Source organism: Hippichthys cyanospilos, chromosome 6, assembly GCF_059441005.1.
Source record: "Hippichthys cyanospilos isolate Australia breed blue-spotted pipefish chromosome 6, RoL_Hcya_1.0, whole genome shotgun sequence".
Taxonomy (NCBI): domain Eukaryota; kingdom Metazoa; phylum Chordata; class Actinopteri; order Syngnathiformes; family Syngnathidae; genus Hippichthys; species Hippichthys cyanospilos.
This window is the reverse complement of record NC_142374.1, coordinates 5,547,876-5,574,688: the sequence shown is the minus strand read 5'-3', so window position 1 is coordinate 5,574,688 and position 26,813 is coordinate 5,547,876. Positions and strand designations below refer to the sequence as shown.

At 38.8% G+C, this 26,813-nt stretch overlaps 1 protein-coding gene across 1 annotated transcript in view; it reads right to left on the bottom strand.

Annotated features, from left to right (window-relative positions):
• Positions 1-611: 611 nt before the first annotated feature.
• The window catches only part of ranbp10 (RAN binding protein 10), a 32,320-nt gene continuing 6,118 nt past the window's right edge, over positions 612-26,813 (bottom strand). Inside the window, exons 2-15 of the mRNA XM_088417879.1 lie at positions 24,642-24,753; positions 22,808-22,860; positions 12,010-12,177; positions 11,794-11,816; positions 11,249-11,433; positions 10,879-10,991; positions 7,212-7,320; positions 6,993-7,141; positions 6,708-6,924; positions 5,129-5,268; positions 4,750-4,901; positions 3,352-3,463; positions 2,999-3,140; positions 612-2,739 (exon numbers count right to left, since the gene is read on the bottom strand). Coding sequence (XP_088274005.1) covers positions 3,010-3,140; positions 3,352-3,463; positions 4,750-4,901; positions 5,129-5,268; positions 6,708-6,924; positions 6,993-7,141; positions 7,212-7,320; positions 10,879-10,991; positions 11,249-11,433; positions 11,794-11,816; positions 12,010-12,177; positions 22,808-22,860; positions 24,642-24,753 — 1,664 coding nt within the window. The 3' untranslated portion in view covers positions 612-2,739; positions 2,999-3,009. The remainder of the gene's footprint in view (positions 2,740-2,998; positions 3,141-3,351; positions 3,464-4,749; positions 4,902-5,128; positions 5,269-6,707; positions 6,925-6,992; positions 7,142-7,211; positions 7,321-10,878; positions 10,992-11,248; positions 11,434-11,793; positions 11,817-12,009; positions 12,178-22,807; positions 22,861-24,641; positions 24,754-26,813) is intronic.

The window sequence follows — 26,813 nt, the reverse complement described above, 5'->3', positions numbered from 1 at the left end:
TGGACGGCTGGTCGCCAGCCAATTGGAGTAAACGACGACAAACGTGTAGCAATATTTATTATTATATATTGTAGCAATATAGTGGTTGATTTCCATGATCTTTTTCTCTATGAGAATACAGGACGAGAATAATGTAACATTTTAATAAATCCAGCAATGCCCTCTAGTGCCCAACACTGCAAGGCGTAACGTAGGCTTTTATTTTTTGATGCGCTGCCTTGTGAGGGTTTAGCCCGTGTTGGAAATGATTTGCTTCATGTGTTAGGGTGTTTTCTTATGGAGGCTTCGCCAGATAATTTGTGCACCTGGAAGTAAATCTTTGCCTCTGACGATTTTTTTTTTATGCCGTTCCCCTGATGAACACCTCGAATACGCAGCTTTACACAACTATGAACACGTAAACAGGGCAGTAGACCGAGCCAATGAACTGGACAAATTGGGAGTATTCAGGCATAGATCGAAATACAACATCATTAATAATAACAATAATGATTAAAATAAATAAATAACTAAATAAACTCACGAGTTGCCACTTTGTATTTAACGTAATGTATAACCATATGTTTGGTAATTGTCTTTTGACTTCATTCACACAATAAATATACACAATATCAGTCATATACTCATGGATGTATTTTAATAAAAATAATTCTGTTAAAACAGAATACAATATTTCTTTAACACATTTCCAATACATATTTTTTCCACTTATGTTTTTTCTTTAACTTTTTTTTAATAGATTTTAAAAGTCATGCTTAGTAGACAATAATTCTTTAAACTTAAAAAAAAGAAAGTAAATAAAAAGAAATCCATTATTATTGTGCTAAAACGTAAAAGAAATTAAAATCACAATAGGAATCAGTTGTGCACTGCTTGTCTGAAAAGGATCAAGTCATTCTCTGTGAGGCCTTGGGACCTTTTCCAACAAATCTCTTGCTTCCTTCCTATGAGTCACTGATAAGACCAGTGGTCATGCCTATGCAGGTGTCAAGGGAGGCTTGGGTTCAAACATCAGCAACAGCTAAGAGCGGCTTCCCTTGGGGATGGAACAGGAGGTTCTGTCTGTGTAACAGTCATCCTTTAAAGCTAAAGAGCTTGTGATCACATTATTTGTATTATTTGACCACTATTAGTTGAACAAGAACATTTTTAATCTTGGGGAAAAACTTTTGATCACACACTGTAATGTTCTTGAAAAGAACCCCCCTATATATGGAGTTGTAAAAAAAAAAAAAAAGTTTACCACTTTTGAGATTAAAAGTGATGTTCTAAATGTTTTTATTCTTCTGGATCAGGTATTTGATCATGCGCGTTTAACTCATTCAATGCCAGGGACGTGTTTTCACATATTAAATCAATTCTTAAGCACATTCATTTCCCTATACTTATGTATTAGGTTAATGCTTGAATGTTTGGGATTGAATGTCTGGGCTCTTAAAAAAATAAAATAAAAAGTAAAAATGTGAAACTACATCCCTGGCATTGAATGAGTTAAGTTTGGGACAAGGGACTATTAAGAGCACTAACTGTGGAGTGCAGTGGATTGAAGAATCTATATTTAAGCTATCATATAGAATCTATTTCTGTTGAAGCGTCAACTGAATTGGTTTTGTCAAGTGTGACTAAATGTGTGAAAATGATCTCAACGTTGCTCAAGCGGTAACACATCATTCATATTCCAGTTGAATGCAAAATATGCACCCATGCCTGAAAAATATGACATCAATTGTTAACCTAGTAACTACACAATTTTTGGCTGATGCTAATTGGCAAAAGCAACTTTTTTTAAACATTAATATTGGTGTGAATTCCAACAATTTTATGCCACTAATTGACCACATAAATGGATTAAAAAAAACCTCACTGTACTTGGGACTGTACTTGTTTTGATTATGGACATTTCTGATTATTAGCACATCCTGAATTGCGTCAGTGACAAAGTAGCATTAAATCAATTTATGCTTATGCTGTAAATACTTTTTCCAGACTCTTGTGATTAGTTTGGATAGGAGAGGGTGAAAAACAGGGCATAACAATTACCAATTAGTTTCAATTAACATTAGCCCTTAGACAACTGTTGCTTGCAAAAAGAGACTGCTACAATATAATTCAACACTTCGGTCAGGGGTTTTGCCTCTTTTTTTCTCCCACTCTGTGACTAATCTACCTCAGCTGGGTCTTTTGTAAACAACATTGAAATGCTTTTATTTTGCTCTCCTGGCAAAGTAACTGTTGTGCTTTGCATTGCATTGTATATTTTTCCAAGTGTGTATTTCAGGGGCATTGGTGTAATCCAGATTATGCAATAATCACCGACTACTGTAAGTGTCACCATGATAACCAGTTGCAGGGTAGTGAGGCACAAGTTATGGATGATGTTCAAAATTGAAATCCATAGCATAAATTATTGTAGGGAGTCAAAATCCACCAATGAAAAGCAAAAGAGAAGAATGACTGTTGGAGATGAGCACTACAATCATACAAAAAAGTATAGATAAACAAATATAATTAATTCATATTTAAATAGTGTCACACGTTTATTTGATAATACTAAATTAAAAAAAAAAAAAAAAAAAAAAGCTTTCTTTTCTACTCTTCTCTGCTTTTTCTGTCTGGGCCACTGGCTCCGCCGCTGAAAGTCAGCCAAACAAACCAATGACACACATGCTTTCTTCTCTGTAGCCATGACAACCACCTGATGGACATACCTTCTTTCTCTCAGTGCAACTTAAAATAAACCTGTAGACATACAGACAATAGGTTAAGTACAAATTCGTATTATACGTATTATCTCTATTTTTTAAATGACACACTCTCTCAGCATGACGTTGTATCTGACGGCAACAACCATTCAGCATTTACAAAATTACTGTATTGGATATATGAATATATGATGTGGGTCACAACTAAGTATATGTATCGGTATAAATGTTTTTTTTAATATACATATTTGTTCACGAAAAAGCCATATTCATTTATCAGTCTAGTACATACTCACCCACACAAGGGCTAGAGCAAAAAGTTGTCTACTCTGGCGAAAGAGCAAGAACCAGATCTGACCCGGGCCATAAGCTGCACACACTCTGTTGCCTGGCCCAGTGCTAACACCAAAGGAGGCTGCTTAGGCAGATTTTGGGACTCTGGACATGAGACACAAATCAGAAAGAATAGAATTTTCGAACTGCATCAAAAATGAGTGTACAATTGATGTTTGCTGCATATTATCCAAAATGCTTGATACTTAAGCTTGGATATATTGGCCACTACTTGACTCTTATCTACTAAAGTATCTCATTTAAAAGTACTAATGACATTTGCACAATGCATGCAAATGTGAAAATTATTTTCTACCCAGTATGGCGCTGTTGAGTGCGGAGCAGAGCGATTCTCTCTGTGTGGGGTCTAACTGCTGGCCCACGGGGCAATTCCATGGATCAGAGTACGCTAACAGGCTGAATGCATCCTGCTCACACAGACACATACAAAACAACACATTTCACCTTTTCAAATGTAAAACACTCACAGTCTGTATTACGTGTGTGTGTGTGTGTGTGTTTGTATGAATGAGGGGACAGCTATATTGGCTGATATAACTTTCATCATTATAGTACTTTGGAGATTTGTAGGCAGCAGAAACAACAGAATGTAAATGTATGTATTTGGGTGATTCAGATATTACTGTACAATGTCACTTTAATTTACAGTACTATTTCTGAAAATCATGTGTGAAGTACCATTTAAAGATTGGACAAAGATTCCCCACTTTACTATTTTTACAAGGACATCATTTGTCCCCAAAACAACAACAATGTATTAACAGGGATCTAGTCTTAAAAATCAACTCAGGCATCCTATTTCTCAAATGGTATGGTTTGCTCCACTAATAATTTTTAATTTATAAAAGATATATAATCTATTAAAAGTTATTTGCTAATCAAAATGGGCATACAATATTTAAGACAGTCTATCATAATAGCAGTATAAAAAACATCAATGATGTTATTTATCATGAATGCCCTTGAAAATATGACAAAAAATGGTCAACTGTGAGAGGCCTTGATGAATGAGTTACACCTGTTACTTCTTGAGTGGGAAAAGCTGTGGATGGTAAGATGAGACTGATCCACTTCTAGACTGGTTGGGCTTACTATCTTCCACAGTTTTGAATGTGATGCAGTTAAAAGCTCAGGTGCGCCTCAATTTTATGCACAAAAGAAAAAAAAAAAAGCTATGAGCTCAAGTCAAGCAGTGCAATATATTAGAGATGTATTAAGGGTGTGAAAAACACACACACACACACACACACAACAAACACATCCTTCCTGGGAGCAAAATACAGTGGTACCTGGAGATGGGAGTGTGCCCAACTTACACGCTCTTTGAATTATTCGATTCCCTTTTGGCCCATATCTTTACTTTGTATCGTGAACTAAGATTTGAGGTACAAGCAAGCTTCAGATAAATCACCATTTAAGTGAAGGGGAAGAAATGGAGCAATTAAGTTACTTAACAGACCACATTTCCAAGTTTAATTCAAATCCTGGTTATTATTCTCTTGAACTTGACATATTATTGTGTATGTATTTGAAATCCATCCCATTTTTAGAATGTACAAAATGCTTTCACTGGGATTCAGTGCCTAAAGGACAAATCTATTCAGTCATAATATTAAGCAGATTCAGCAAGGAGTCGAGTAAGGGTCTGCAGGTGGGAGAGGGTGAGTGTAAGTGTGGGTGCTCATGCATATACCTGCAACATCTTCTTGTGTGTTGTGTTCTTGCCATACTCGCGGCACAGCTTTTCGTTCAGTGCTTGAAGTTCCCGTCCAAATTGTATCATCCTCTCTGTGGCTGCCTCGTTCCCTCCACAAAGTTGCCTGCCATTCCTAATGGGTTCCTCTCCTGGCAACAGACAAACAGGGACATATTGGCTTTGAGTTTGCATGAAAAGCAGAAGTTAAGTTATTTGGAGAAAATAACAAATGACAACAACAGCAGCCTCCCCCCAAAAAAACAAAACAACAAAGTACATGAAGCTAAATTACACAAAAAAAAGAAAATAACAGGGAAAAAGAATGAAAGTATCTGGGTGATGATTCATATAACGCTCAATGTCTGTGTGTGCATACCTGTGACACCATTACCGATGCTGTTGTCATCTGGCTGAAGTATCTCTTCATGTTTATATGTGCCATTCATGATACGAGCGGACGAGCCCTCAACAACTCCATTGGTATAGTGTTCCGCTTCAATCTCCATCTCACTGTCACTAAGCACAAATAAACACAAAGATAGGTGGGTGGGTCATCGCCTCAAAGTACTGACACTTTTACTTTGCAAAGAAAAGCTTCAAGAAAGGTAGTATGTAACACCGACTGAAATAAGAGGTGGCAATTTATTACGACTCAAGACACAAATACCACAGGAAGATAACACTATGTCGATGAATGAATTGGAACATATGGCCAAGGTGTGGAGTGGACTTTTGGCAACATTTTGTTTATTGAATGTGTAGGGACATTCAGTACTTGAAGTTTGTTTGGGCTGGACATGTCAGTTATGCCCGGTATTCACTTAGTTGGCTCTTTTTTTAGGGAAGGCAGGAGGCTCCAATTTTGTGAGACACTAAATATAGGATTTTCATTAGTTGACCGTTATATTCATCAATGAAAAGACAAACATTTGAAATATGTCCATTTGTGTGAAATAGATATTCCAACATTATATTGTAATGACATTATATGACTAGCATCTGTATTCTAGGAGAGTACAGTACGTACCAAAACTTTAAAGTATGGAGGAACATTTATGGGCTTGAAGGATCTGTGCCCACGATCAAGTTCAGCAATCAGTACTTTGAACTTGGGTCGCAGACTCAGACGCTGCATTCGAGGACTGTGGGAAGTCGGACTCATACTTGTCCCAGTTCTACCCTCAAAGTGTTTGAGCCGATCGTAAACAACAAAGATGGCTGAGTTGTAAATTGTTCTTTTTGTGAAGACGGGATCGTCTTTTTTCCCCAAGCCTTGCAACTCGGCCCTTCCAGTTCAAAGGGAGCTTCGAGTGTACAATCAAAGGTTAAAAAAGAAAAAAAGATGGCTTTCCACCTTCCTCCAATGCAGCATAGGAAAAGCATAAACACCGGAGAAGCAATTGATGAATGGAGGAGGCTCAGTTAATTAAGAGAAGTAGAAATATATACATCAGCTGCACCAGTGAAGAATAGCAACCAAGACACATACATTTCATCAAGGTTGCAGCTACATGTCGGGACTAAAGATGTGGAAATTCATTAATGCATCTTAAAAAAAAATTAAAAATCTCTTAAAATTAAGTGGATTGTGGCTGTCTCAATTTTCTTGAAGGAATTTCATTATTTTGCTTCATCCAAATAAAAACTGCTGTGATTGTTCAAACAAAATCATTCCAACTGTCAGTTTAAAATGAATTTAATCACAGTTTAAATTGGAGTTTTGATGTAACAGAACAAACTTGGTTCAAGAGGAAACAAAAACAACAACAGGAATTTAAAGAGAGCTTTGTGCTAATGTGTCTTAATTTAATGCTAATTTCAAATATTAGCGCAACCAAATTAAAAGTAAAATTTCTTTATTCTGATTCATTTAATTTGGTTTTAAAGTTAAACCTTGTTGGTGCAATCCCACCTAAGATCTATTTGACACCAGATTTAACCGGCACTCCTAATACCTGGTTTCTTGGTTACTGTTGTTGCTGTGTGGCTGGCTCTTGGTGGAGTCAGAAGAATTAGACTCTGAGTAGTTGATGGATGAAGGTGAGGAGGAGGTGGATGAGGAGGCTGAGGAGGAGGTGCTGGGGTATTTTATGTTGCTGCTAACACCGCTGCTGTGGCTCTTGGATTTTTTGGAGGGAGTCACCCCATTACTGCATGTTGGGCTGTCCACACCTAGCAGAAGGAGAAAAATGTATTGATGGCTTTGGAAATTCTGAAAAAGGTCTGAAAAACAACCGCACCTCCAGTGTGCATGTGAGAATTTCCAGCCCCTTGGCGAGGGCTAAGGCTGGGCGAACCGGGGTAACTTCCCTGGGATTTGGGGGAGCGGATGGTCAAGCAGCGAACCTCGCTGTCTGTACCGTTCACCATTTCCACAAATTGACGACACCTTGAAAACATAATAATTGGCATTAGTGAATATTTACAATAAATCCCAAGCCTAAAACAGACCAACTTACTTTAACATAAATAGAAGGTTTGGATTGTGTTCTAAAAGGCCGGGGTAAAGTTGCTGAGTTGCTTCAATGGCTTCACCCACACGCCCTTCCAGCACCAGCTTCTGTATTCCTGTTAAATGAGAAAAATGGATGTAATTTACCTTATGAAACTCCTATTCAGCCACAAGTTGGGAGTCTTACAGATAACAGATTGAGTGGTCTCGTAAAGAATTAACAGTAAAAGGGGTTCGAGTGCTCTACAAATCTTAGGCGACCAAAGGCATCAACCTGGGTATAAAAAAAAGGAAAGACTTGCCTGGGGAACCAAGCATATTGAGGGATTCAATAAAGACCCACCCCTAACCACACATGCACAAAATCACTTGCCTGTTTTGACAAATAAAATACTGATGGGGGCAGCGGGCAAGATTGTGCTCAAGGAGGTGCCAAATGGACCAATTTAAAAAATGATCACTTACACAATATTTCTAGCATATCAAAAAGTCCAAGGCTGCTCATGTGGTCCTTTGGGTCTACCTGTTGCCTATAGACAACACATTGGTGACACCCACACTAAACTATACATTTTAAGACACCTGTCATGTTCTTTTAAAACAAATGCAAGAATAAAAAAAAATAACATACACATTTTGTTTATGCCAGGGGCATAAAGCTCCCGACAACTTAGCTCCTAGGATCATTGGGACACGCAAACCCCTCCAACACGATAAGGTGACAGCCCAGCAAAGCGGTGACCGCAAATTAGTGAGAAAAATGCTGGGTAGGGAGAGCTGGTGTGGGTTTAGTTTTAGCCTTGCTCTAAGCCCTCCGTGTTTCTCCTGTATGTATTCTCAACGCCTGACCAATTCCAGTCGACCAGGTAGACTGCAAAGTGTCAGGTGTTCTCCTTAGTTCAGAGATGCAGTAAAGACCGCTGATTAAAAAGCTGTAATTTTGCAGACCAGTGTCTAAAGCACAGGTGTCGAACTCCAGTCCTCGAGGGCCGATATCCTACATGTTTTCAAACCTTTTCCCTCAAAAACACCTGATTCAAATGATTGGGATCATTTTGAAGCTCCTGCAGAGCTTGCTAATGAGCTAATCATTTGAATCAGGTGTGTTGGGGAAAGAAAACCGGAAAACATGCAGGATGCCGGCCCTCGAGGCCTGGAGTTCGACACCAGACTCTAGACTCTAAAGACTCTAAAGGCTCCTGACAGTATATGATGTAAAAACCATGATGTTCTGCATGAATAGATCAGAAAAGAGCAGGAATATCACTGCTAACTTGTCAGATCAAATGATTTGATTTTCCCCTGCCAAGCCAGTCTGATTCTTATTCCGGGGAGGGGTGAGGAAAAAAGCTTCCCATTGGAACTCTGCAATGTATGAAAGCATGCGTTTGAACTCAGATGAGCAAACAACGCATAAATAAACAAATACATATGTTAAAGTGTCGAGTTGACAATGAGGAGAACTCAAAAGACATCCACCAGTTTCAAGCGATCTCTCTTTCGAGAGTGGAAAGGAAGGTGTTTTTCAGCATCGTCTCACGAAGACTGACAGAGTTTCTCCTCATGTGCAAATACATTGATCCATCAGTCCAGAAGGGAGGGATCACTGGGGCAGCCGGCTGCTTGGAGCACACTGGGGTTGTCACACAGCTAATCAGAGAGGCCCATGAGAACAGAGACGACCTAGCTGTCTTGTTGTTGGACCTGGCCAACGCCTATGGGTCCATATTACATAAACTGGTTGAGCTTGCATTATACCTCCATCATGTTCCTAGTGAGATCAAGGAACCTATAGTGGATTACTACAAACATTTCAGTATGAGGGTCACTTCTGGGTCAGAAACATTCGACTGGCATCACATTTATAAGGGAATAATAACAGGCTGCACGATCTCTGTTATCCCCTTCGCTCTAGCCATGAATATGGTGGTCAAGTCAGCTGAGGTAGAATGAGGAGGGCCCTGACCAAGTCAGGTGTACGACAGCCACCCATAAGTGCCGACATGGATGAGCTGACCATCAAAACCGCATTGGTCTCATGGTGCAGGTGGGTCCTCCAAGGGCTTGAGAGACTCATGACCTGGGCATGAGTTTCAAGTCCTCCAAGTTGAGATCTATGGTGTTGAAGAAGGGGCAAGTCATCGTCAGGTTCCAGTTTTCCATCTCAAGAATTGGCATTCCAACTATCACAGAGCAACAAGTCACGAGTCTGGGGAAACTCTTTGACTCCAGCCTGAAAGACTCGGCTGCTATCTGGAAGTCCAGCACAGAACTTGGAACTGGGCTCACCAAGAATGACACGTCTGGCCTGCCTTGTAGATTTAAATCCTGGATCTACCAGCACTCTATCCTGCCCCAAGCCTGTGGCCCCTACTAATCTATGCAGTCAAAATGACGGCAGTTTAGTCCTTGGAGAGGAAGATCAGTGGCTATCTTCAGAAGTGGCTGGGGCATTCCACGCAGCTTCACCAACTTCCCTTCAGTGGCCTGAGAGTTTATGGTGGTACGCACCAGAGAAGCCCTGCAATATAGGGACTTTAGGGACGGCAAGGTAGCGCTAGCTGGCATTGAGGTGAGGACAGTGAGAAAGTGGATGGCTGGGGAATAAGTGGAGGTGGCAGAGTCACGCCTGAGATAAAAGGCTCTGGTTGGCACTGTGGTGACAGGCAGAGCAGGCCTGTGATACCTCCCAAAGATCCTGATAAGCCAGACCAGCGGCAGAGAAAGACACCACCTGATCCAGGGACAGGTCTGAGCAGGCGTTGAGGAAGTGCGAGTAAGCAGCGCAGTGGGACTGTGGCAGCAGGGAGCATGGACAAGGTGGGAGGGCGCACAACAGCGCAGGATCACTTGGTCAAACATCCTCCAGGCAGATTTCCATCGGGTCCATTTCCTGGTGCAAGCAGTCTATGACGCCCTGCCAAGCCCTGCGAATCTCCATGTCTGGGGAAATGGTGAGACGCCCTCCTGTCTTCTTTGCTCTGGAAGTGGATCATTGGAACATCTGCTCATTTGCTGCCCAAAGGCCCAGGCAAATGACCACTATTGTTGGCGCCATGACCAGGTCCTTAAGGCTATCACAGTGATCTTAGCCTCAGCCATCAACGCTAGCAAACACCATCTCACCAACACCAACGAAGGCAGTCCCCTTCATTAAAGCTGGAGAGAAACCTCGTGCATGCCAGTGTGTAATAACAGGCCTCCTCCAAACGGCAGCTGTAGATCGACCTGGGAAAGCAGCTGAGAGTCCCCCGACCCATCGCAACAACATCTCTCCATCCATATAAAGAGGAGGGCCATTATTGTTGCCGCTACAATTATGATTAGTTTGTTTTATTTTATTATTTTGTTATAATTTTGTTTTGCTATTTCTTTGGGGGATATGTTTGCAAAATGATGATTAAAGCATCGATTTCTACCAATTTTTTTTTTTTTTTACTGCTTATGTGTGTCTGCTTATTTTGTCCAATGCACAAACGTTTGTACTGCTAGTGCTTTTTATTGAAAAATGATAAAATCCAATTAAGTTCAAATAATTAAAAAAAAAAAAAAAAAACTAATCTCTGTGGTGGGTTGTTGCTGAACACAATATAAGCAACACTTAAAGCACTGAAATGTCGTTATTGCCAGTTAAGTCAAACAGATAAATATGCATGTGTGGTTAGCCCACTTACTCTGTCTGTTTTTTATCGATGTCTGGTCTTCTTGTATCATGGTCTCTGTGGCTCTGGCAAAAGCAGTGGCAGTAGCATAGTATCCATGGTGGACTAGGTAGCTGGACACCATACTGGAGTCAAAGTAAACAAGCAAACACTTGGCTTAACATAGAACAATGGCTAAATTAACAATAATTAAAAACACCAAATGAGAACTGTTTGTCAACTCATACACAGGTAATGTTGGAGATCACTTTAGGTCCACAGCATTAGCAGTGATACAACAAATAAAAAACTCTAAATACTCTAATTGTTGAAGTTAAAAATTGTTTTTTAAAAACAAACTATGTTGTAATTCAGAGAAAGAATGAAACAGAATTAAACTTACTTTTGAAGGACAGCTTGCCAATCACCCAGCCTCTCTCCTATTGGGAAGCGAGCGATCATCCCATGGATTTTTGCTCTCCATTCACTCATGTAGTCCTCAATGTCAAAGACAAACGGCTGCTGTCCAAAGTTTGCGTCGACAATCTCACCCGGCGTTTGAAGCCCCACAGTAGGGTATAGGTTAGGCTGGGTCAATTGGGGAGTAGAAACATTCATAATCGCATTATAGCAACATTATTAAAGGGTCATCTCACTCAAACTACTTGTGAGTTCAGTAACAGCAAACCTTTCTAGTTAGTCCCCCAAGGAAACAATCAGCTAAAAATGTGATGCAGTTTATGAGATATGATCAGAATGTAACGAAGAATTTCTATTGTCAAAATTGGAAGTGGATCAACGAATCACATACTGCCTGTCCTCTTATTAGACAAAATGGCCTCTGAAAACACATGATTAGTGATAGAAAATTAACCTTACTGACAGTCAGACAGGCAGATCAACTGACTGACAGATAGACAAACGGATAGCTAGATAGATAGTACTTACAGGGAGGTCTGTAAATGCCACACCTGTAAAGTAAAAGAAATTGTTTTGGTAAGACAAGAGCATTGCAGGCAGTTGTTATAATTGATAATTTCAGGATAGGGGCATGCACATAAAACATTACTACTGTTGTAGTTATTGCAGTTATGATTATTACAACGCTCATGATTATAATAAATAGTATGTATTCATTTAATACAAGCGTTCATTTTCACTGACCTAAACTGATGCCATTTTTGGTGTAAAAGCAAGTGTTGTTGATAAGGTTAACGCAGCAGCCAATCACGTCACCCGTTGTGAAAGTTGGACCGTATGGTTGCCCGGTCCCAGAAGAGCAGAAGGAGTGGCCATCATCTCCATGGTAACCATATGAGTGCTTGTCCCATCCTGAAATAGGGCAAGGATTAGGATTATCTTTTACTTTACACTTCCAACACTTGAGGGAAATAAAAAAGGTTTTCAGTTATGAGTGCGTGACATAACGTGTTCCCTCATTTATCGCGGGGTTAAGATACCAAAAACACACACAATAACAGAAATCCGGAGTCCACTGAAATGATTATTTTAGCTTTTTACTTTTTTTTTTGTTTTTTCTGGTCTGACTTAGAATGGGGAAAACATGTAAAGGAAAACAGCACGTACATAGATATAGTTCTAAATGAAAATCCATGTATTATAACGTTTTTGTAATAATTAATATTGCTATTTTTTGACTGGTCATATTTAAAATGTAGAAAAATTGAAACCAAAATCACAATCTAAACATGCAATATAAAAAGTTAAGGTCATAAAGAAAAGTCAGAGAATGATTGAAGCAGCAATAACTGAACAGCGATGTAACAATGGAACACTGTATCATAAGTTTCAACTGAATCAGTGAATCATGTTAAATGGACCAGAAATAGTTACTTAGTTACTCAATGTCAGAGCAATTTTCCAGCAACTGGATGCACTTTTGTTTTAATGGTGCAGTGAAACTGATGGCCAGCTGGGGGCTCTCTCTCGAGTGAATAAACTGGTGAGTCACAGTCAGCAGTTATAGAAGCAGAAAGAAAATGGGGGGGGGGGGGGGGGGGGGGTAGCTAAACTGGTTTAGCAACCAACAAACCTAGTTCAAATGATCAGGATTCTGCGAAACAAGCTGAGCTAATCAATTGAATCAGGATTTTTTCTTGAAGGGAAACATTCATAACAGAATGGATTGTGGCTATCCCTGGCCTTTGGGGTATGTAAACCTATGAGCAAAATTGTACTGTAGGTAGAAAACACCTACCAGAGCTTTCATAGCAAAACCTCTCTCCAAGAGAGCTAGGGATGTTAGTTTGCTACAGCTTATTTACATTTTTCATCTTCATTTGACCAAAATATACAGCAACAAGATTATGAAAAGTGACATATCAAAAAGATGATGAAGGTTAGTCAATCGATGAATATCAGAGACCCTTTCCTGGTGAATCTAACAAACTACTGAACATAAAAAAAGACTAAAATGCTCACACTCACACATGCTTTAAGCACATTAACATATTAAAACACACTTATATCTATTCATGTATTCGTTAGTGCCTGCTCTTACTCTCAAATACCACCACTTTCAGGAAGGAAAATACTCTCACATTGGCAGAGTTATGGAAATAAAAGAGACAGTGCTTGTTTCAAGTTGCTTGTCACTCCCAATTGAAGTTTACTTTTAAAAGCCAACATTCAACTAAACCAAACATAATCGTTGACAAAGGACAGCCTTGGTAGAGTTCAACCCTTACTGGAAGCGAATGATAGACTGATGGCAACGCAGACCGAATTCTGACATCAGCGGTATAGGGATCAAACAGCCCGTATCACGGGGTTTGGTAAACCGTACTCTGTGTTTTTTTTATGAAAGAAGGGGTACATACCAAATACTACGTCCTGGTAATCATGTGACTAACCCATGAAAAAAAATATTTGCACCCCTGACAATACAACATTTTGATTGCTTTTAAGGTATTCTATAGTTTAATGTCCATCTGAATTTGGAACCCCCATCCAAATATTTTTGAAGCATTTTGCTGAAAATTAGCAAATAATATTAGTCAAAACAGTCATTCTGTTATTTAAATCAGCATTAAAATAAATAACAAACACAAGGTAAAAAGTTCCACTGGCAGCAACATATGTCCACACATATATACCCATTCTGTTCATCAACATGATACAAATATGAGTTTGTCCCATTTGCCAATAAAATGTTCTTCCAGAACTGTACTTATTCATTGCTTGTCAATCTTCTCCATTTTAGTTAAAAAGATATTTCTTGGCAAACTCTAACCTGGGCTTCCCATTTTTGAGAATCACCAATAGTTTACACCTTGTGGCACAACATCTATATTTGCTCTGCTGACGTTGTCTCTTTATTATTGAGGTGGACAGTAGCCAGAAGTAGACACATCCTGGAGAGAATTTGTGATCTGGCCACCTTGCACTTCCCTAATGACAGCTTTTTTGGACTTCATATTGAGTGACGACCTGACCAGATCCAAATGAATCCAAGTACAACCCATTTCAAATGAATACTATGCTCCATCTTTTCTAGCTGCTCCTGGTAAGTGCAATTAGCAAGGAAATGATACACCAGGCCAAGGAACATCTGATTAATCAACTGTCCAATTGCATGTGGTGCATTAAAGGGTGAATAAAATGGGTTGTAATTCTTACATCCTTCATCTGATTTGGATGTAAATATCTTCAAACTAAATTTCAGCGATTGCACTTACAGCAAATACTTGTTTTACTTCAAAACTAGTTTGCTGTGGCTTATTATCAAGGCTCCTGCTGAGCTTGCTGATGAGCTGGTCATTTGAGGGCGTCATGTGTAATGGGAAAGGAAACCTGGAAAACATGCAGTGTACTGGCCCTTGAGGACTGGGTTTGGAAACATCTAAAGTGGAGCTTAGTGCTGCTCGGCACAATGCAGCACATTGTAGTACTACACTTATGGAGGGGGCAAAAAAACAACAACTACAAAAAAAGAACTTGCCTGTAATTATCAGACCAGCTTTAAAACAAGAATTTCATGATATTGCAGGGGCATGAAACATGGCGGCATTTACTGTATCATTTCAATAAATGGTTTTAGTGGTACCCTCTACTTGTTATTTTGTATAATTTGAATACTTGTGTATTTTGTGTTTGTGTGGTCTCTGTATGGTGAGGTATTAGATTAATCTGCTGACAGGGATATTGCCTCTAAACCCAGGCTCACTGCTCCAACATGCTAATGAAATGGGCAGGCCTCCACAGCAGGATCAGACATAGAGGTCAGCAGCACTGTAGAGAACATTGCACTATTGAGGGACACACACCCAAATGTAAAGATGCATAAGTTCCCTTCCTTTGCATGGGTACATATGCATGTAAGCATGTAGTCTACAAATAGATCCAGAGAGGACAATGAGGGAAATTCTTACTCCAATAGTCAATGCGTCCACAACAGACAGATTCACAAATATTCACTACCAAATGAACAGTATAAATTCAGACTTAAAGCAATCAGCACTAATCTGATGAGCAGGGCTACTGTCCATCAAACTCCTAGCAACCAAACATATTTTTATGACTAATGTTTGGACAAAATTCGAAAACACATCCATCAATGCATCTCGGATCCATCCAGTTCCGCCCTATGACACATTGCAATAATGAAGAATGATATCTGCTTGTGAGGGCATCTAAAGTCAGATGAAATGTCTGCTCTTTTGTCCACTGCATTCGACAAACTAACAAAATATAATTTGACGGGTCAATAAGGAGATGGAAATGGCTACAGACATATATAGAACCTCTGCAATATGGTTGGTTAGAAGAGAGAAGAGTTCTGATTGGATGAGGGAGACAATAGGCTTCAGTTATGTTTCAACTACTATGTGCTGTAACCATGACTCTTTATCTATTGCTCAGGGCCATTCTGTGACAGTGCGTACATGCATGAATGTGTGTAAATACTGTAATGCAGGTGAAAGCAAAACAAGAAAACTAACATTCTTTAAAGAGCAGTTTTGTTGATCAATGACGTCATTTGAGAAGAATCTTCAGGAGCATTTTGCAGGTTTAATACCAGAGACCTGAAGCATTTTATTAAGTAGTAAAAATGACAATGGAATAAATGATCAAATATGAAGTAGTAAAAATGACAATGGAATAAATGATCAAATAGTTTCCATTTTTCGATCATCATTAATGAACTACTTTAATTTCATGAATGCACAATGTGTATAGCAATAAAGAAATGATCAAATAGTTTCCATTTTTCGATCATCATTAATCAACAACTTTTATTTCATGAATGCCCATTGTGTATAGCAGCAAATTGTCAACTGGGATGGGCACTAGCATGTCTACGACCCTTGTGAGGTAAAGAAAATTGATGTATTTTCTTGTCAGAAAACAGTTTCGGCATGGAAATTTGGAGAAAAAAAATCTGTTTAAATTTAGTACTGTATTTCTGAATGGATGGACATTTTTTTTTTTTTTTTTAGTGCCAGAGAGCTTCATAGAAGTGGGACAGCATTGCTGAGGTTGGAGACCAGGCTGCGTCTGTGTTTTTGATTTCGCCACATAGCAGGAACAAGATCAACAATTTAGAAGACCGCTTTATGCATTTTACCAGAAATAAAATGTTTATTTTTCCTTTTATTTTTACTGTTGTGTTCCTGAGCTAATAGTACCGTTTCAAAGTTTGCTCTTTTCACGAAAACTTAGACAGTGTTTGAAGCAGCCAACATTAACTTTGTGAAAGAAGCTGCTACTTTCGTACCAACATACACAATAAACATCTAAGCATTTATTAAGCAGAGAACATGCTGATGAGGTCCTCTTTAACTTCTTTTATCCAAGTGGCCAGGTACGGTCAATATGTCGATAGGTTTTACTTCATTTATATCTCGTGAGCCTAACAGAACCTGGGGCGGCCCGGTGGTTGGCATGCATGCCTGCCTCATAGTTCAAACTCCACTAGTTTAACTCCACCTTGCTCCAGCCTTCCTATAGATCAGGGGTGGCCAATTCCAGCCCTCAAAGAGTTCAACTCCACCTTGTTCCGGCCTGACTATAGATCAGGGGTGGGCAATTCCGGCCCTCATGTTTTCCAGTTTTCTCTCCCCAATACGCCTGATTTAACCTATTAGCCCATCAACGAGTTCTGAGGGCGCTTGAAAATAATCCTAAAATACATCAAAATATTAATCATTGTCCATCTATTCTTTTTGTCAACAAAACTTGATGACTTACGAAAATTAATAACAACTTTGTCCGCCGTTTTGTTTTGATCTTGTGGAAAAAACAACATCAATCGAGAAAAAAAGAACACATCTTCATTTACAAAAATACTGGTATTGGTGAGACGAATTGTGAGGGAATGATCAAGTAGATGGATTTTGATCGTTGTCATGACCATGCTTTTGGGATGAACTTCAAAACAAAATCACCCTAATGCAGTTCGTTTCATACGTTACTTGATTTATTACGTTTATTTTAAAGTGTTTTTTGACTTCTTTTATAACCCATGTGTCACCAGACAGATGTTACCAGGGTACATGCTAAGTACTGATCAGCAGTGCTTGGGTAATAATTTCACCAATAAAAACAAATTCACTTCAGAGTGCACATGCCATATACTTCTTAGTACAGTAATTCATTGCAACTGTATTCTCTTCACGTGGATAATTAATATGGTAATTTATCATACATATTACGTGAGCGCATGAGGGGATCGGCTGGAGACAAAATCAATGCAAGAAGTCGGTAAGTTTAGCGACAGCAACGTGTTAAAAATATTATTCTGAATTGACAAAGTGTCACTCCAAAATGGATATCAGAAAGTTATTCGCCCGCAGCAGCGAGGAATGGAGTCAATGACGTCCTAGCTAGCTCGGCATCACAAGTCTGTCTTAAGTTCATGCTAAGTTAGCTAACGTTATTCCTTGTGTCAAGACAATCGTATTCATTTGTTGTCCTTGCTGTGGGGGGAATTTGCCGTGAGTTTCAACAGTATGAAACGATGATCATTTTGACAACACTGCATTAAGCGTTGTCTTAGTTGACAGATAGAGCATCCGTATCAGGGGTGTCTATATGCAGTGGGGTGTCAAACTGTTATGGGCCGCAAATGGGTTTAATCCGGACCGCGAGATGATTTTGTGAAGTATAAAAATGAGCTGAATTTTTTAATAAATAAAAAACTTGAAAAGCTTTTATGATTAATAGTAGTGGTAATATTTTATGGTTCTCCTCCGTAATTCACAGTGATAACAAGGAAAGTGAAATCAATCGGTTCATCGTTCATCGATTTCTAAGGCTGGTGACAACAATGAACTTATCCTCAGAAGCAGAGATGACTCTTGGTCTTCCTTTTCTGGGTCAGTCATGATGTTTACCGGTTTTGTTGTTGCGCTTAATGGTTCTTACACCACCACTTGGGGCGAATCATTTTTCTTTACTTAAATGATTTGTTCTTTCCTCAATATGAATTGCAAAAATTGTACAAGAAAACTGTCTATTGTGTATCTACCTGCATTCTGAACAACACAAGTTATGGTCCCAACTCTATTGATAAAGCTAGAAATTCCATTGGTAAAGCACACTTGTGAAGGGAAAACAATTTCCAGTGACCACCTCTTGAAAATCATCGAAAGCCAAGAGTGTGCAATGAAGTAAAAATAAAACAGTGTGGCTACTTTAAAGAAACTAGAATATCAATGTTTTATTTTTTTGTCACTTTTTTATTGCATAACTATAAACAGTTTAGATGCCTTCAGTGAGAATCTACAATGTTAAAGGTTATAAAAGTAAAGACAAACACACCTAAGGATATATACTGTACAACAGTGTCGGTGCGTGACTTTCACACGTACGCCTTCTGTAATGACTCTTGAATAAATTGCCCTCATGTGTTCGCATTACTGGGCTACACAGGCTAATTTCCGGAGCTTTTAAACGTCAATAAACATGCACCAGCCATTAAAACTTCTCATTATACGTGATGCTGTCAAAAAAAAAAAAAAAAAAAAAAATCCTAATAATGTAAGATAAATATCCACGAAATTTTATGAAGTCCAACTTAGAAATCACAGTTTAATACAAGAACATAATGTTATTTCTTTAATTAAATATGAATGAAATGAAATAACACAAACATATTAAAAAAGAAACAATAAATAAAGAAAAGGCTTGCACTCACCAAAACAAAAAGTGGTCACAATCGGATCAGTCTTTTCAGTATCTCACGATTTTTCTTGAGCTCTTCATGCTCAAGCTTTCTTTTCGCACTGAGATATACAGTGTATCCACTCAGGTATTCCCGAAAGTTTTTAAAAGCACCGTAGCGCATTGAGGAGCTCTGTTTACCTTCAAACTGAGATGTACAATACTGTATATCCACTCGGGTGTCCCAAGATGTTTTTAAAAGTACTATAGTGCATGTGTCCAGCCGTACGTTGGCGTGTCGTTGCTGCCTTGGTTAAACAATTGAAGTTTGCAAATCCAGTGTAGCACCAAAAACCGAACTATTTGCCACAGAAATATGGCCAAGTTGGGACAGGTTAGCTCATAGCTACGTTACGCCTCTAAAGCAATCAGGCAAAGCCAACAACGCGTAGCTTGCTTGTTGAGCAGTGCACCGCCTTCTTGCAGTGAGCATCCACTCACGTTCAATGTGAGGCCTCTAGATGGCGATCTAATGACTCGATTGGCTATTACAGCTGTCCATTAAGTTATACGGGCCGACTGCGCTGAAGCCCACAACTGTTGAAGCGAATGCCTTAGCGCAGGCATGTCGAACATACCACCCAGACCCGGCCCGTTGGACGGTTTTATCCAGCCCGGCATACATTTCTGAGTATTACTTGAGTATACACTTGAGTTTTAGTGTGGTGAGTTGGTTCAGGTGTAAAACTGCCTTCATACAACTGTGAAAATAAACTATTTGTAATCACATTCGCCAAAGACAAAATTCTTTTTTTTTTTTTCTAATTCCATTGTTTGTGAATAAATGTGTTGTGCTTAAAACAGATCCCTTGTCATCCGTGATTATAATATGTAAGGTGGGCTACAAATGTAGGCTGAATGATCAAACATAGTACTGAAGAATGAAGCTAAATATTTGGAGTTGACGTTCTTTTACTGATCCGGCACACCTGAGAACAGAAGGTCTGGATCCGGCCCCAGTACCAAAATGAGTTTGACATGCCTGCCCTAGTGCTGCAGGGAGCAGGCAGATTACATATAGCCTGGCAACACAAGTTAGCTGAAGCTGAATTCTAATTGGCTAAAACTTCCAACTTAAAACTGTAACACTTGAAGGTGCGTAACCAAATGGCTATAATATGACATGAAAAGAACAGAATATGGAGAGTAATTTTATAAATTAAAAAAAAAAAAAAAAAAAAAAAAAAAAATATATATATATATATATATATATATATATATATATATATATATATATATATATATAGTAAAAATGAATTTAAAATGAAATTAACTTTCATTATAGTTATAATTATTATAGTTTATTATAGTTATGATTAAGCCAGCATAGAAGGCCTTGCTGGCAATGATGGCCCACTTCTGCTGTACAGAGTGCATACAGCAAATATTCACAGAGCTTCACTTTTGCTACAGCCACATTTTAAACTGTAATAATCTCTAACCTGAAAATTCTACACACAATCATTTTGACAATGTGAATTGAAAAAATGTTTTTACATTTTCTGAATTCATTAAAAATAGAAAACTAAGAAATCACATTTACAGAAGTACTTACAGGTTTTGCTTAGTACTCCTTTGGCAGCAATTACATCCTCAAGTATTTCTTTAATATGATGCCACAAGCTTAGCACACCTATTTTTAGGCAGTTCTACCCATTCTTCTTTGCAGTAATTCTTAAGCTACATCAGGTTGGATGCGAGACCTCTGTGCAAAGCCATTTTTAGGTCTCTCCAGAGATGCTCATTCAGTTCAAGTCTGAACTGGGCTGGGGCACTCCAGGACATTCACAGAGAGATTCTGAAGCCAATTCTTTGAGATGATAGTTGGGTGCTTCAGGGCATTGTCCTGATGAAAAGTGAAACTTTGTCCCAGTCTGAAGTCAAGAGCGCTCTGGAGCTGGGGACACTGGAGCTCTGACAGAGTGCCCATGAGGTCCTTGGTTACCTTGCTTACAATGGCCCTTCACCCTAATTCGCTCAGTTAGACGGCCAACTGTAGGTCTTGGTGGTTCCAAATGTCTTCTATCTACGAATAATGGAGGCCACTGTGCTCATTGGAAACTGAAAAAAACTGAAGATTTTCTGTATACATCCTTCAATTACCACCAAGACAATCCTGTCTCGTGGGATCTCAGGCAATTCCTTTGACTTCATGCTCTGTGTTTGTGCTCTGAGATGCACAGTCTACTGAATGGCCTTACATAGACAGGTGTGTGCCTTTCCAAATGATGTCTAATCAACTGCATTGACCACAGGTGGACTCCAATTAAGATGTAGGAACATCTCAAGGGCAGTCAGTAAAAAAAAAAAAAGATGCACCTGAGTTCAATTTTGAGCTTCATGGCAAAGGCTCTGAATAGATACTGTGTGTAAATGTGATTTCTTAGTTTTCTATATAATAAACTAAACAAATCATTAATATGTTTAAACACATTTTTTTTCCAAAGTCAAAATGGGGTATTGTGTGTAAAATTTGGAGGGAAGAGATTAATACCTTTTGGAATGAGGCTGTAAGATGGCCCAATGTGGAAAAGTCGAAATGCTGTGAATACTTTCTTTATTGCAATATATATATAAAACGTAATTGTTTAGGCCAAACGGATGAAGTAACTCTATCCCTACTTTTGGCTCACACTGTAAAATGGAAAAAAAAAAAAAACATTAACTATTTCAAGTTTTTCAGTGACATAAGAGTGTGATTATGCGACAACAAATTATCAATCCAATCTATAATTTCTTTGATAATCCTTTAGAGACCTTAACTGTTTTTTTAAACTGATTTATTAACTATCAGAAAGAAAAAGATTACCGTAATGAAGTTTTTAAATTATTGTTAGTTGCAGCCTGACAATGACAGACACTAACTTTTGTTAAAGCCATTGTAGCCCCATTACATAAAAACAAACCAAAAATATTACAGTATTTATCTGTAAGATGTAGCTGTTATAATAGTTGCTTCCATGTTATTATTTTCATCTTTAAACATTGTGTTTATTTCACTTTTAAATCCATATCCCTTTTTAAGTAACAGTGAGCCGTCGATGACAGACTTTGATACTGTCGGTGTATGGATTCTGCATGGACCAACCGGGAAAAAAATCTGAGATGGGCCATTTTACTGGAACTGTTGCTATGGAGATTTCAAAATGGAGTGAATGGGTCAAAAGGCCCAGAGGAGAATCCACTTCATTGAAGGTGTCTTTCTGTGGCGCTTCATGTTACAATATGCTCATTGTATAGCATCACATTTTGTGTTTAAAGTTGTCTGGTCGACATTCATTGCAGCCAGGTAATCTTAGAACAGAGATTCCTCAACTTCTGTGATTCATTATCAAGAGTTCTACTTTTTCTTCACCTGCAGTTAGGGTTTCGGAGTTCTTCTATTCCATGTTTTTAGGAAAGGGGATCTTGCAAACATTTTTCAATGATGGACTTGTAAAGCCCTTTTAGACTCATTTATGGATTGAAGGCTACACAAATATATTTGACTAAAATGGCATTTGTTGGATAAAACATACAAGGGAGTGAGTATACAGAGGGAGGGAAATATGTAATTGGCAAAAGCAGTAGAAGCTGTTTATGTGCAAAGACACGCACAACAACATAAATCGTTGTACTTCCTCCACCTACAACCTTCTAAATTGAGCATCCTTTAAAAATACAATATTCAGAACAAGAATAATTGGTAAAACTGAAAAAAAAGGATCAAATGCAAAAATTAACTTTTAAATTAACCAATCAATCCTGGTCTTGTAATGCAATGAGTCATGTTACTCACCAGGCAGTCTATTCATGTTGACCCCTTGTGCAGACAAGCCGATTCCCATGTAGCTGTCAGCAGAAAAAAAGATGTTAACGATCAATACTTAGTATTCATTTATTTTCTTCATACATTATGTAATACTCATGTAATCATCAGACCAACAGCTTCTTTCGGATTGGGATTTGGGATTTGCCAGGTAAACATCCCTATGTATGCCATTGATGACTACATATTTATAATTTATTGTGTAGAAATGGTTAATTTTCTGGTAGGTCAGTCCACCCATCCACTGTGAAACTACATTTTTTTCAAACATTGATATATGTGCAAGCCCATGTGTTAATGGTACAAGCCAAACGAAATGATTGACAAATGCAATTGAGTGGCTTGTTGATAAAATGTTGCCTCCTCAAAATAAAATACAAAGTTGTGACAGTTGTTGGGGGCACATCAGTAACATGCGATGATGAAAGTTTCCGAAGTAAACCAGGCGCAAGGCCGCTGCTCCAGGATGCCGCCTGATTATTGGACACAAGTTTCCAGTAGCATTTTCCCAAGCTCGGTGCAGAGGAGGAAACCGGGTTTTAGGACTCAATTGATGCGTTCTGACAAGTGGAATGTTTCTGATGCAAGGCTGGTACAAGGTCGGTGCCAGGGGATGGTGCCTGATTTTTGGACACCAGGTATGCGTGCCTTGTCCCGGTTATCCATTGACTTTAGAAAACCGGATTTTCAAACTCAACTGATGAACACCTGAAGCTCTAATGCCAGTTACAGTAAATCAAATAACTCACTCACTTTTTTTTCAACTTTCTTCATGATAAACATTGCAACTTGTATCACTTAGGACACAAACAAAACTATTTAATTAAAGGGAGTATGTGTAATTTTTTCCAGGCGCCCATGGGTGCTTTAGGGGCATTTACGGTAAATGCAGCACTGGTTGTCCGTCGCTATAACAGACATGGAACCTCCGGAGGAGTTCCACCCCCAATGTAATATAACTTAATGATAACTGGAACTACGCTTATAATTAAAACATACTGTTGGTCATTAAGAACACATTTATTTAAGGTTTTGCAATGTATAATTGTTTAACCTATTCATTTGTAATAACATCAGTCTAAATCTTACATATTGTAAATTTAAGGTGCTGCCATATTTGTTATATACTGTACCAGCTATACGTGACAATAAGCATTCCATTCTTTGTGTGTGAGCCTGTAGCCCACCCACCCTTTTTTCAATACATTTTTGACCAAGGAGACGCGTCTGTTCACTGCCTCTGGCTTGAAGCATGATTGTGCTGCAATGACAATGACGCACGTCTTTTCCACTGTATATATGTATGGGTGCGATGTGTGCCGCGGCTGCTTCCTTGATCCCTCTCTATTGTGCTCCATCATACTGAACATGCTTCCAAGTGTAAATGATGCCTCCTCGGTGAACTGCTTTTTAGCGTCGGTTTGTTGGTGACGCGGTCTTGTTCCCTTCGGAAAGCTTTGACATGTTATATACTCTTGGGGTACCTCTGATTTGGTTGCTGAAATTAGTTTATTTTGAATGGACATTTCAACAGTATTTATTCCACGTCTGTCAGCGCAAACCCAAATAACTACTAAACTACCGACAATACAAGTTCCATCTTTTAAAAACAAACAGTTTGCTTAAATTAGCTGTTGTCCTATCCTTCTTTTGGGTGCGAGTGTGAAGTAAACAGAAGCTAATGGGCCAAATGCGCCATGGCACACGGGGAAGGAAGCTATTGATTGATTTTTTTAAACGTTAGTAACAAAAAAATAAATAAATGAAAATCAAGAAAGTCGATGTATTGCCCAGGCCTACTTACCCATCTCGACCTTTACTGACAATTTTGACTTCAAAATAGTAGATCCCACAGGCTGCTGGTATTGGATGCGTAGCTCGCACAGATGCAGCATCCTTGTGATTTTTTCCATGCCCTGGAAATGAAAAACAATTCAGTACGTAAAAAAATGCATGATTTCACTGTAGAATTTTGCTAGAAAGTATGAAGAGTTTAGGAAGATGAACTTTATTCTGTTTTATTATAGTTTTAACATTGTTGCCAAAGTGTTGGTGCATCTTATACATGTTACCATAGAAAATACTCGAATTTGACCCCAAAATTAGGTGCCTCTAGTGATTGTGCTGCAATGACAATTACAAACCAGTCTGAATTACGGTACATTTATTTCAAATTCCATTCCTTCATTATATAATAAGACATTATTTCAAACTGATATTGCAGAAAATGCACAAACATACCACAGTGGACACCCGGTTTACGATGTCACTGCTTTACACGTTTTTCACCTTACGACGTGGACCACCATGTTTTTTGTCCCCTCTTTATGCCACATTTTTCACCTTACAACATCAAAACATGGCGGTCAGTGTGGGTGCGTGTGCTCATACGTCACTACGTGTCACCGTTTACGTCAGTACAATGGTAGTCTGCTATTGGTCGGCGTCTTGACTCCCTAAGATACTGCTCTGCTATTGGTCGGCGTCACAGAGTCCCTAAGATGCTGGTCTGCTATTAGTCGGCGTCACAGTTTCAAAACGGCGGTATGTTAAAGATTTGTTTTCGTGTGAGTGCTTAAATTAAGCATTTTCGTGCTTAATTTAAACTTTAATTGGTTAGCCGTGGGTCCCAAGATTGCTACTGATGTCAATGAGAGAAGTAAGAAGATAATTAGTACGCACGAAGCTGGAAATAATTAGGAAATATAAAGAAGGCTAGGATAGGCTACCATCACTAGGGAATAAGGCTTTAACAAGCTCGTTACCTCACTCAAAGGTAAATAAGTCCTTTATATTTTTTTTTATTTATGATGTTGATTGTATATATGTAAAGTATATTATATATAAGTAGCACTTACTATACTATTTTGTTACCAATTTTTAATATGCATGTACCAATTTGATGCTTTTACCTGGGGTTTTATACGCATTAGCTAATTACCGTAGGTTTCTATCACCTGCCATACGTCAATTTCACCTCACAAACCAACCCCGCAATCGATTTATTTCGTATAGCGTGGGTTCACTGTACAGTCGGCCCCCGGTTTACGAACACCCTCTTTTACGAACATTTCGACTTACGAGCGTGGACCGCAGAGTTTTTTGTCCCCCACTTACGCACAAACCTTCCGTCTTATGAACAATATGACATGCTGGCCATTGTGTTCGAACATTTATTTTCGCTTTGCTACGTCAACTAATTTGGAAGTTGATGCTTATCACGGCATCGTCGAACGCTATTGCTCTTACAATGTCACAGTCACTGTCTCAGTCACGGTGTCAGTCACGGAGATGCTATTGGCCGGCGTCACGTCAATCACAGAAATGCCGATATGCTATTGGCCGAATGCCTTTATCTAGCTTGATGGCACAGCTGGTCGGGACGGAAGGAAGGAGAGAAAATCAGTCAAAAACGGAAGGAAGAAATGTTGTGAAGACTTTGCAAACTTTATCTGTTAGACATGGCTTCTAAAATCGCAAGTGGCGGTAAAGGAAGAAGTAAGAGGATGATGACAATAGAAACCAAGCAGGAGATAATAAAAAATACGAAGGAGGCACACGCATAGTTAACCTTGCTCGTGAGTATGGACGTAACCACTCGGCAATCTTCTAAGGGCAAGACTTTCCTTGCCGGGGGATGGACTTCGCTCGACAACAAAATGAAGAGGCTTCTTCTATTATGGATTAAAGAGAAGGAAATCGCCGGTGATATGTTTTAGTTTGAGAAAAGTTCTTGTTTAAGAAAAGAAATCAATAAATTCTGCGGGTTGGTCTCTGCTCACCTCCGTCTCCACTCGGCTCAAGTTACGTCGCCCCAGAGGAAAATGTCATTTATCCTTTGTGTATCCATGTTAATTTAATTAACTGCAAAGTAGATTATGGCAATAATTGTATATATGTGTGTATATTTGTGATGGTTATAACTATGATTTCACCACGCTTTGCCAGTCAATGTGTACGTACAATTGACTTCCCT